Source organism: Ammodytes marinus (genome assembly GCF_949987685.1).
Source record: "Ammodytes marinus genome assembly, chromosome: 19".
NCBI classification, from domain to species: domain Eukaryota; kingdom Metazoa; phylum Chordata; class Actinopteri; order Uranoscopiformes; family Ammodytidae; genus Ammodytes; species Ammodytes marinus.
Genome location: NC_137223.1, coordinates 17,978,953 through 17,991,840, shown reverse-complemented (window position 1 = coordinate 17,991,840; position 12,888 = coordinate 17,978,953). Strand labels below are relative to the sequence as shown.

General features: G+C 41.2%; 1 protein-coding gene across 1 annotated transcript in view; it reads left to right on the top strand.

Annotated features, from left to right (window-relative positions):
- The window catches only part of opn8b (opsin 8, group member b), a gene marked incomplete at its 5' end in the record, with an annotated part of 34,747 nt that extends 24,769 nt beyond the window's left edge, over positions 1–9,978 (top strand). The window contains 3 exons of the mRNA XM_080048455.1: positions 1,883–2,176; positions 6,386–6,708; positions 8,368–9,978. Of these exons, the coding sequence (XP_079904581.1) occupies positions 1,883–2,176; positions 6,386–6,708; positions 8,368–8,730 (980 nt within the window). The 3' untranslated portion in view covers positions 8,731–9,978. The remainder of the gene's footprint in view (positions 1–1,882; positions 2,177–6,385; positions 6,709–8,367) is intronic.
- Positions 9,979–12,888: the final 2,910 nt, after the last annotated feature.

The window sequence follows — 12,888 nt, the reverse complement described above, 5'->3', positions numbered from 1 at the left end:
TATGACAAACAGCTACATCGATTGGTACTTAAATCTCCACTGGATAGCAAAGCAAAAAGCGGATTAAGAGTAGGTCAGTACCCATAGTGGAAAAGCGCAATTAGATGCCAAGTTAGAAAAACGTAATATTTTCAGTTTGCATAATCCGTTTAAAATGTATATACATTTTTGAGTGTCAAGATACGGTCCTCATTCAAGTGTAGGTTATGTCACGCAAGAGAGACGATAATAGTCAGCTTCCTTCAATATTTACGTAGCTGGCTGTCAGCGGTCAAAGACTGTATGGTAGCGGCACATTGATTTTTCTCCAGTCTAATTTACTTAAATGTTAGTAAAGATGAAAGCAGCAAGGCATCCTCCCTTCTTGGGCTAAAATGTGGAAGTGCACAATGATGTGAACAACTCATTTTAGTGTTTATAAAGTCGCTAGAATTAGGGGAAACAGTGTCTTTGAAGCTACATTTTTTATTTAGCTGACGCTTTTATCCAAAGCAACTTCCATTAAGTGCATTCAACAATGAGGGTACAAACTCAGAACAACAAGAATCACGTCAGTACTATAGCTGCAAATAAACCAAACTACAAAGTGCCACAAGTAAGTGCTACATGGAGATGTAACGAGTGCCCCGAACGGGGCCTTCCAGGCAGCGCTACCTTTAAGGCTCCGCTGGGGGAACAAAACATCGAGTTAGAAACGCCACTGTGTGTCCACATGTTGTACTGAAGGTAAAGTGTTCTCACTGTGAAAGCGTTGTAATATTTGACCAATTTTCTCTTCCAAACAACACAAGGGTGATTTCATTTTCTACCTAATGTAGAATGCCTGGTGAGAAAATGGGAGACAAACTCCCGATTGCATGGGAGATGTACACGTGTCAGATCTCATCCTCTGTCTTATCAGTTCCTTAAATAGGGAGCAGAAGTCCTTCTGTATTGTTCAGGCCAGCCTCTGCTCCAATAGATTCTGTAACTAAAACACATATCTACTCTATGCCAATTGTAATGTAAAAGACATTTCTAAACTGTTGATTTGAAACTGTGTGTTGTTGAAAATAAGGCTTTCGATGACTTTCGCATGAGCTTGGACCCCTGGGGCGGTTTCTATATACCCGTCCTCCATTCTTCTAACCATATGCTTTCACATGCACAGCGTCTCAGAATATAATCAGTAAGCATCTGGGCTTCTGGAGTTGCAATAATGATGCAACCAAAGCCTGTGTGGAAGAAGTTTTTTGTTTAAGAAAACTTCACTATAGTCCAAAATTAAAACAAATCTTTACCTAGTTTCAGAAAACAATACAGATGATTATGGTCAGCATTCATGCATGGAGAAAAGACCAGAGCATCCTACTCAGAGCAATGCCAGGGTCTTGACTGAGTTGTATACACAAAATGAGCTGTTTTATACAGAATGGTTGACATGGACAGATAGGTAGAATAACAATGGAACAATCAAGTTTGGTTCTTGATGACATCAATGCTAATCTGAATCTGGGAGCTTCCAGGATGGCTCACACCTAGGGTGGCAGCCCAATCAGGCTGATTTAATTACAATAGAAACTCCAGACAGGATACATCAGTGGTTAAGATGAGAGGAAATACACTTCATACAATGATCAAATAATGAATGTAGAGACTCGAGTAGAATTAAACTAATCAATATAAAATTGGCTTCCACACCTGTAAATGCAGACCATTTTAGTGATGTTTGTTGCAGGGGAATTTTGCAGCCTGTAATAGATTTCACCACAAACAAATGTGTGTTCGCTGATTGTGTTTTAGTTTTCATTATCAGGACAATGGAACATCTTTGCTCAGTCTAAATAACCTGTATCCTTCCCTTCCTCTTGTCTCCTCCTCCTCCTCCTCCCCCTCCTCACAGCTGTTCTCTCCATCGTGGGGAACCTGGTGGTCATCTTAATGGCGATCAAAAGGTCCTCGAGGATGAAACCTCCAGAGCTGCTGAGTGTCAATTTGGCATTGACAGACCTGGGAGCAGCTCTCTCCATGTACCCACTAACTGTTGCCTCTGCCTTTAGCCACCGCTGGCTCGGGGGAGACGTTACCTGTATATATTACGGCTGGGTAGGCTTCTTCTTCGGCGTGGCCAGCATTGCAAATCTGACAATCTTGGCCATTGTGCGCTTCATTGTGTCCCTCAATCTGTCATCTCCCAGTGAGTACCTCAGGGTCAAAAATACACTGGTAGCATCTGTTCACTTCTCGCTATGCAAGGGGTGACTCTTCCTTTGGCAGAGGACGGTTCTAACAGTAGCAATCAAAACACCTCTTAGTGCTTGAACCTACTTCTTGAAGCCTGGTGGTAATGTAACCATGGTAATGGTGGCCGGCCAAGCTTAAAATGGCTATATATTTCAATAGAAAAAGATTATTCGAATGAATTTTGACTTGATTCTGGTACCTGCAAATATGCTTATGAACATACTAACAATCTAGGAAAATATACCTCCCAGAAAGGCTTCCTTTTCATAATGGCGTCCAAAATGGCGGCCGGGAGCTTAGAATGGCTATATCTCAAATGGAAAATGTTACAAAAGAATGTTTCAACTGATTCTGGTACCTCTATACCAGGGGTGCCCATTACGTCGATCGTAAGGCATTGTGGGTAGATCGCGAAGGCATTCTTAAAATTATTATTTATTTTTTTAAATGTACTGGCTCAATATAGGCTCCTAATCATTGAAGACCCCGAACAGCTTTATTTAAAAAAATAAACAATTGACTGGCTCATTATAGGCCCCTAACCTTAGTAGGTAGGGGGGGCATACAGAGATCTGACACCAGTACATTTTTGACATTTTTTAAATTACATTGTTCGTGGCTACGAAGATCAGGGGCCTATATTGAGGTATACTGCATTAAAATTAAAATAAAAAAAAGACTTCACAGAGAGATTTTTTAAACCTGTACATTTTTTCTTTCTGCTTTTTGGCAATTCTGTGTCCCCAAATTATTCCAGAAAATAGTACCAAATAGCTCACATAGGACGCAGCTGATTTAGCCTTAGTATTCTTCTCAAAATGCACCAGATTGATACATTTTACTTTAAAAGTTTCAAATTTTTCTTCCAGGGGGCATGCCCCCGGACCCCCCTAAAAGGCCCTGAGTATTACCTTAAAATTATTTGTTTATTAATCAAAAGAAATATTACACGTTTTGTGTTGTAAGACGGACTCTCAGGGGGCCTACGAAACCTCTCAGCCCCAGGGCCTAATATGTTTTGCATTTTTATGTAGGTAGATCTTCTTGACTTGGTCATTATAAAAGTAGCTCACAAGCTGAAAATTTGTGGGCACCCCTGCTCTATACATTAAGAAGGTGCAACACATCTAGGTAAATATAACTGCTAGAAAGGCATCATTTTCAAAATGACTGCCTGTAAGCTTACATTGGTTAAATGGTTAAAATTGGTTACTATTCAAACTAGAAAGGTGGTGTTGGTGTTGAACAACATAAAAGCCACACTTATTGTGGTCTTTATTCATCATCATCTTCGGGCTCCTCTGGAAGAAACTTGTTATGTGGATTGTCACATTCCTTAAGTTGACATGGTCCACAGACATACAAGGTAGTCCATATTTTCTTCAAGAGCAGCGGAGTGTCTTGCAGGCAGTGGTACAGTTACAATGAATGACCTTCAAGAGACTGTCTGGAGCAACATTCATTGTTGACATGAGTGGGACAAATCTATTGTCCTGCAGGCTCCACACCCAGTTCAGGGCATCCATACCATCTTCTGTTCCCATCCAGACCATGACCTGGTAGTTGTGAGGACACAGAAGATTTCAGCCCTGCGAGGGCACGAAATCTGTCGCCTCCGCGAGAAGGGTGACTGATTCACTCACTGCAATCAGGTGTGTGTGCACTGATTGGCTGATTGAGCCCAGATGTGAAGAGGTTATCTATGCCCTGAGACCCCAGTGCTCTGTGCTGCTCATTGTCTCACCTTTAGAAGCAGTGAGAGGTTGTCTCCAAGTGCTCTCTGGCCGTGTCCGGACTGCCATACTAACGTCCTACTCATACTCATTTTGACTTCAATTTGAGTATGTGACGGTTGGGTATGCGAGTTTGGGTATGTGAGAAATTCCCGGATGAGTACTAACTTCCGGGAAGATTTTGGGTATGAATCGATTGTATACTTTTCCTACTCAACCGCCCCACAATGCATTGGGTCAATTCTACCCGCCCAGGAAAATGAAATATTTTCGAGCAAGTTGCTAGGCAACAACATTGTTTGGGGTTCCGCGATCTGACAACTGTACGTGCAGTCATCATTCATAAACTCTTACAATAGATAAGAGATGAAGATAAATACCTAACAACATTAGAGTCACTAAGTGAAATGAGTGAAGTGAGTCTGATAGTGGAGAGAGATTAGAACAGATTGCTGTTCCACACACCGCGGCTCGTCCAGCTCAATTCACAGACAGCTGAGTGCTGATGAGCCGGACAGAGAGCGTCGGAGGGATCCTCCGCCTCAAAACATAATTATAAAACAAGAGGTCTTACACAGATGATGAACACAGGACTGTAAAAATCTAGTTCAATATCTAACCTGTAGAGGGCGGTTATAAGCTTAACAGTGTCTAAACTGCCTGAATCTTATAAGAAGAAGAAGAAATTCTTCATTGCTTGAGTATACTTCAACTGAAAACGTTTCGACGCAGCTCGCATAGCCTACACAATCGATCTTTGAGTAGAGAGTATGCAGTATATAGATGGTGAGTATGTAGGAAGTAGGACGCTAGTATGGCAGTCCGGACACGGCCTCAGTGTTTAGTTTTGCATTTTGGACGCCATCTTGAAAATTAAGCCTTTCCGGAAGGTGTATTTCCCTAGACTTTTAGTATGTTCGTAAGCATGTCCAGAGGTACCAGAATCAGTTGAAAAGTCCTTTGCAACATTTTTTCAATTTGACATATAGCCATTTCAAGCTCCCCGCCGCCATTTCGGTCGCCATCTTGGAAATTAGGGCTTTCTGGGTGGTATATTTTGGTATACTTTTAGTATGTTATTCAGCACACCAAATACTACTAGAATCCATTGAAAAACCTTTTGTATCAATTGTTTTGGGGTTAAGCCCTTTTTTTCATAGATTGACTCACCTAAAACCATTGACGACACATGAAACCACCAGACAAAATATGTTGTAAATATTTACTTTTACTCCCAAAGAGTGTTTTGTCATAAAATGCTCCGCCATTGTAGGTGCATACACATTCACCCAACTGTTGCTCTGGCGTGCACCGGCAGTGAGACCATTAGTGAGACGGGTGTCGGTTTTTAGCGTTCTCTCTTGTGATTGGATAAAAATTTCGGGATCCTCCAATAAGTTTATTTGCCGATTACATGCAGAGCAGCTGACTGAGAGATCGGCTTTATGAAACGCGCACATTATGTAAGTGATCAATGTATGAATAAAGAGCGATTTAACACTTATATTCACATAAATAAACCGCTTACTTCACCTTTAAGTGTTGTTATCTGGATTTTTTCTGTTTGACTAACAATTCAGCTGTATTGCCATTAGCAGTAGAGACAGCAACACTTTTCCCAACATGCTGGCACCTCTAAAGGTAAACAGACTGATTTGACATTGCAGGCTGGAGATATAGTGATAACATGTGTGGAAAGGTTCAGTGTTGACATCAGACCTAACAAAAGTGGTATCAGGTGGGTGTAGCCGAGCTGAACAGTCCCATCATTGAGGAGAGATTTAAAAAAAAAAAAAATCCCATACACTGGCAATTGACTAGAGCAACTCCTCTGATGCAAAAATAAAGTCAATTTAGTTCATAGCCAAAAAGTGAGAAAAGGGGTCATGTTTCAAAAGTAAAAGTATAATCAGCAGAGCTCTCAGACCATGTTACTCCGTAAGCAAAACAGCACTGCCAGGAATTCAATGTATTCATGAATGTATAATTCAAAAAATATATACAGAAGAATACACATATATGCACAAAACATCCAGGAACCAGTCTGCATGTTCAGTGCAAAACATGCACATGCAAAAATATCCAAGACTTGATCATAGTCATTTGTTGTAGTACAATCCAATAATCTACTAAACTGAAATGATGTGATGTTAACCAGAGATCAACTGTTGATACTGTTACTTAAAAAGAAATGTTACATAGGATCCTAATAGGAAGAACATATTTTAATCTCTATTATATGGGCAATCACTTTGATGCAATTGAGATGTAATCTTGGAAAAATCTGCAATAAACATTCTCTCTTTTGCACAAAATTCTGCCTAACAAGTGCTTTAATAAATCCGGCCATCTGTATAGTATTATGTGTGCAAATTGCTTACCTAACAGAAAAACTATTTTTATTTAATTGAATTTTTTTATCTCTGCAGAGGAGAAAATCAGCTGGAGGACGGTGAAGATGCTGTGTGTGTTCATCTGGCTGTATGCTTTCATGTGGGCCTTGTTACCTATTTTGGGCTGGGGACGGTATGGCCCGGAGCCGTTCCACCTGTCCTGCTCTCTTGCCTGGGACCAGATGAAACACGAGGGCTTCTACTTCGTTATCTGCATGTTCTCCTTCAATCTGGCCCTACCCACGCTCATCATCTTCCTCTGCTACTTCGGCATTTCTTTCAACCTCTATTTCACCTACAAGTCAACCAACAGCAACCTAATGGCCAATATTGTCAGGCTCCATCGTAGGATGTTAACCGTAAGTGACTCTTTTTTGATGCGAAAGCTCCATTAGTATAATGTAGCTTTGGGGGAAGGTCAGTGTAGGTTGCCTTTATGTTTGATTCAGACTACACACGTTATTCGATTGGTTGGCCGATCCAGAGTGGCACTTGGCAGATCCAATAGTTTTAAACTTAAAACAGACACAGATTATAACAAAGGGGGCCAACCATGGACTGTATACTAGCACCATGCCTGTTTAGAGAGCCTTACGGCCCCCACACACATCCTACCTCTACTGCGCGTCTACCTCGCGTCTGCGTCTGACTTTTTGTCACAGACTGTGAAATCAACGTAGAGCGAGCACACATCCAACCTCAGACGCACTGCTGAGGCGCGTCGGAGGCGCGTCGGAGGCGCGTCTGCAGCGACGCTCCCCTTCACCTCAGGAGGCTCGCCTATTTTTTTTCTGAGAGCAGCGCGTCTCTCTCGCGTCTCTGTGCTTTAACTGATAGAGAAATACTCTGCTGACAGTCATACCAGCAGCATTCACTCTAGTTACACGTTTACCCGGTGTGTTTATTTCAAAATAAAACATCCCTCAGTCGTATACGCGAATAATCCCTTTATTTCACGATTTAATTGTGCAATCAAAATCCGAGGGATTTAAAACCTAATTTTCAATTAGTTCTGGCATTTCATTTTTGGATAAATGACACATATAGACATCCAATATAGTGAAGAAATAAAAAAGATCATGATGAGCGCAACAGTTTTCCGTTGCTCTATGTGTCTACGGCCTTCTTCTTCCCCGACCACACCCCCCTCTCTCTCTCCCGTATAAATCAGTAAAGTGATATTTGAAATACTCTGCTGAGAGTCATATTGACTTCATACTGGCAGCTTTCGCTGTAGTTTCACCATTTCCTGGTGTGTCCCCTTCAAAATAAAACTTCCAACAAGCGAAAATATGGCAAAAAAAAAGAAAGAAAATGGCAATGGGGCGCACGGATTACTGTCCAGACTCAATATAAATCATATGCATCATAGATGACATGAAAGAACTTCATTTTTAATGGGAATTATCTATGAAAACTCTATGTAGAAAGATAGGGCTTTTAGAAGCAGCGCTGCAGCAGCAGCTGCTGAGACGTTGCATGTGTGTCCGAGAAAAGTCCGAGAGAGGCAGCAGTAAGGTGACGCGCTCCAGAGGTAGACGCAGGATGTGTGTGGGGCGCGTAAGGCTGTATATTACACTGGACAGAAAAGAGTGATTTGACAACAAGAATTGTCCAGAATCTCATTTAAGACAGTCGATGTGTCAGATTTGGCAATTTTAGAGTCATACATTCTTAATTCGGCAGAGAGAACTAACATAGAGACCTGACAGCATGCCATGTGAAAGGCAACAAAAAAATCAGACGTGTTAGTCTTTTAGGGTTGTTGTGGAACTGTGTGAAGTAACTGTATACTAGGAATCACTTGATATTACCAGAGTGGGTGTAAAGTGTAGCGGTTCCCAACCTGTTTTGTCATACAGTATGTAACCCCACAGTCCATCTTGATTAGGCACACACGGATTGAGATAGACACGCACAACTTTCCACTGTAAATTGTCAGTAGTTCTATCCCTATGTTCCAAATGTGTTCTTTTGGGAAGAATGAATTAGTGAATTTCTACTCTTGTTTATTTCAGATTGCTGTGCTACTCAGCATAGGCTTCCTAGCCAGCTGGATGCCCTATGGCCTGGTAAGCCTGTGGTCAATTTTCCGCGACAGCAGCACCATCGCACCTGAAATCAGTCTGCTGCCGTGCTTGTTTGCCAAGACTTCCACCGTATACAACCCTTTCATCTACTACATCTGCAGCCAGAGCTTCAAAATGGAGGTACAGAAGCTGTGCTGTATTTGCCAAGGCCCAATCCGATGCCAAGCCTCCAACGTAATCGGTAACACCAGCATTTATATGGTTAGTTATGACCAGAAGACATCAAGAGTAGGACACTCTACTATGCAGAGGATCGCAATGTCAGAGCCAGTGACTCCGGAATTAAACTGACTTTTTTGGGATAGGCCTATATGGGTGAAGAAAGACTTTACTCTTCAAAAAAGACTTTTCTGTAGTTTCGTTAAGAAAATGTGTGGTCTCAATGTGTTATTTTATAAAACACTGTTAGGACAAACTATTATAACATAACACGCAGGGCCTACAGGTCTCTTTGTACTGTATGTGGCCACTATGAATGAGAGTGAATGCTTCAATGCGATGACAGTTCACCCAACTAATATATCATAGTTGGTGTTTACAGGTGGCTAAAAAAATAGCATTGAAAACTGCAATGAAGTTGAGGCCAACTCACTGTTCAGTAGCAACAAGATGTAAACATTTTACGAATTGTGAACACATTTTTACCACATTACACACCAAAGGTTGTACAGCAAAATATGACAGAAACCTCAGTAAAAAGGCACGGCAAAAGGAAGAGCTGTTCACTCCAAAGCTCCAGGCTCAATCTGTTATAGATAAGCTACATGTCTGTGTGCAATAGTTAGCCTACTTTGCAATATTGTGACTCCAAATCAGTATTTTTCAGAATAAAAGTGCTTGATGTCTTAATGAGGTGACAGCTAAAATATATTGTTTCATATGTCTGCATCTAAAAATGTTTACAAAAAAAACAAATGGGTGAATGTAGAATTATTCGACATATTCACTGTAGGCTTACCCTGTTTGTGTGCAGTAGTTATTCGCTGCAGCAAGGGGCCTATTACTTGTACTATTACTACTAGCCTAGCATCGAGACTGTAAACAGTTAATAGGTGACAGTTTTTCATTTAAATGTGAGTCTCCATGGTGTTCAGAGTTGTGAGCTCGTACAGTAAGCAGTTGACAAAATAGTCTGAACTCAAGGTCCACAAACTCCATTGTTCTGGACCTTTAAGCCGTATCACACAGTCCTCATTAGAAAGTGGAGTTTTTCTCAGTTACCATGGACCTTGACATTTTAATGTTCATATGGATGAGAAGTTCTATGTGTGCTCAAGTTTGAACATCTGCAATTATATCTATGGCAGCTGGACAAAGTCAGTCTGCTAATAAGGACTACACAGTAGCCTATGAAAGTCCCATAACAAGTTAAAAGGGGGACCTGTTTTGTTCAACGACAATGGAGTTTCCAGGCACAAAGTGCAACTGCTATTGAACAGTAGCATATTATTGTAGGCTACATATTGCAGCCTAAAGGAGGATTAATGTTCATGTCACTATACACTCACTACTGGTTAACCATTGTTGGGTTGCTTTACTCTGGGATTTTTTTTTTCTTTCTCAAAAATATTGACCTGCTATCAAGCAAATTCCCTTTTCCAAAGGTTAGGGGTCACCGATTCAACTTAGTATCAGAGTTGACTGAGTGGCAAATGTGAATATTGTATAATGTCTGTATTGATGGTTTTTATCATGTTTTTATCACACTTATGGATCTGAGATGATGCTAGATAACTCGCTGCTTGAAGACCGCAGTGCATTAATGTGGTGACGTAGGGACGAGTGAGGGGACTGCTAACTGCAGTAACTGACAGGAAGTTAGCTCAAACAACATTCCGCTTACAGCACCTTTTTAAGTTATTTCAAAACAATAAACAAATAAAAATAAATATGAATGTGGAGCTGTGAAGCTTGAGCTTAATCTGGTGGTTGCGTTTGAGTATTTGTGAGCAGATCCGGATGCCTTTATGTATAAAAGAGGAAACCTGTTTGATCTGTGTGTTAAGAGACACTAACTTGTGCAGGGTACACATTTACTGGAACACCAAAACAGTTTCTTGTGTCTTCTTTGCAATAATAATAAATTATTTATTCTCAAAGCACTAATCTATCTGTGGAATACCCAAAAAACTTTAAGATCCCCTGCGGTGCCAAACAAAGACAACAGTGTTTTATCATCAACATTTAAATGTTTTTGTATTACATAATCGAAATTTGACCAGACGACAGCAAAGTTAAAGGGGAGCTCCATCGATTTTACACATCTCAGTTTACACAGTTATTGGTCTCGGGGTGTACTACTGCATATGTTAAAGAAACATTGTGGCATAAAGCTGTTTTAGGCACCAGAGGATGCTGTGTGAAGTCAACGTTGGTTTGGGCTCAAGATTAGAAGGTTAAAAATTAAAAAGTCATACGAGTAGTGTATACCAGATGTATGTATCTATCTCTGCTTGAGGCAAGATTAGCCGATACTAGCATTACCCCTGAATCTCTGTCTGACAGTATTACAATTCATCCCATGTTGCAATGCATGTACGTAACCTTTTTCTTGTTCCAATAGTTGTCGAGATAATCATTTTCTGGACCAAAGTGTTGGGCCAGCATCACCAGGGGCCTCATTTATAAAGCTTTGCGTGGGATTCACGTGGAAGCTGGCGTACGGAAGAAATGTAGGATGTACGTGCGAACAAAAATATTTGGATTTATAAAACAGTGCGCACTCACGTCCTACGCCTGTTTCCCTTTATAAATCACAATCAACTCTAAATGTGGCGCAGCCTTTGCGGGCTTCACGTACCGCCCATATTTACCCATACATAGTCATCGACACGCCCGAATTAATATCAGGCATAGAGGACTTCATAGTCTCAGACAAACTCCAAATTTAAGCCAGACGGGTCGGAGAGAGACGCGCTGCTGAAAAGCATCGTCTAAGGGCTAATGTTAGCGGTTGAGATCATCCTGGTATAAAGGGATGTTTGAAAGGCGTAGGTGGATACGTGAAGGACTTAAAAGGATGAAGAAAACCAGTGAATTGAAGAAAGTGGTGGCGGATAGGCATGACTATGTTGTGAATGGACCGGAGTGGGGAGATACGGATATAGGAGAGTCTGATAGCGATAGCATGGAGACAGTCCAAGTTAACGTAATTAAGAAGGTTAAAAGAGGAGAAAATTCTGCTGGGACTAGCTCAAAAAAAGTAAAGAGTACTGGAGGCCAGGAGAGAGAAATGGAGGAGAGACCCCAAAGAGAAAGGCCTATGCCAGTGGAGTTTAAAGTTATATTGAGGTTTAGAGAGGAAGGAGGAGTTGCCTCAATGAGTCCAGTAAAACTCACAACCATATTAAAAAACCAGATTGGAGACATACATATTGCAAAAGTTTTAAGGGATGGAAATTTAATGATAATATGTAAAACTGAGGAACAATTACTACGAGCTGGTAGGGTGAAAGAGATAGGTAAGGTTAAAGTAGTGGATTCAAGCCGTGTTGAAGGAGGGAGTAAGTGGAGTAAAGGAGTGATTTGGGGGGTGCCAGTGGGAGTCTCTATGGAAGAAATCAAGTCAAATCTTAGAGGAGGAACTTTGAAAGCGGCCCGTCGAATCCTGATTACTCGAGACGGGGAGAGGAAAGACAGTGAGGGTGTCGTGCTAGATTTTGAAGAAGAAACTCTACCAAAGAATGTAACTTTAGGTTATGTGAGCTACAATATTAGAGAGTACGTCCCAAAGCCAATGAGGTGCTACAAATGTCAAAAATTTGGCCACATAGCCGCAGCATGTAAAGGGAGGAGGAGGTGTGCTAATTGTGGGGGGGATCATGAATATGACCAGTGTAATCAGGAGCAGCCAAAATGTTGTAGCTGTGGGGGAAATCATAGTGTAGCATTTAGTGGATGTGAAGTTATGAAGAGAGAGATGGAGATACTACAAATTAGAGTTAAAAATAAAATCACATACGCAGAAGCAGTGAAGGTGGTGAGGCAGAGAGAAGGAATGGCTGAGAGAAGCAGTACAGAACACCAGGAGAGAAGCAGGGAAGGTAATCAGGATAGGGCTGCAAATGAAACAGAGCAAGGAAAGGAGGGGAGGGTGGTTGTTGACTTAAAAAAGCTAGTTACGTTCATAGCAGGGGTAGTCAATGCTACAATGGAGGTAAAATCCAAGACAGAGAGGATACAAATCATTGTCAAAGCAGCAGTTCAGCACCTAGATATTACTGGGTTAACATGGGAGGAGGTGAGGAATGATCTCAGCGGGCAAGCAAGTCAGGAACAAGCAGGAGTCAGTCAGGCACGTCATTATGGATTGCAGGGAATACACACAAGTACGGGAAACATTAAAAGGGGAACTAAGGGAGATGGGAATTGGGGAGTTTAGTTTAAAAAGTTTATTTGAAGAGGGGGGAGGGAAATTATTTAAATATTTGAGGGTGACAGGATTGATGG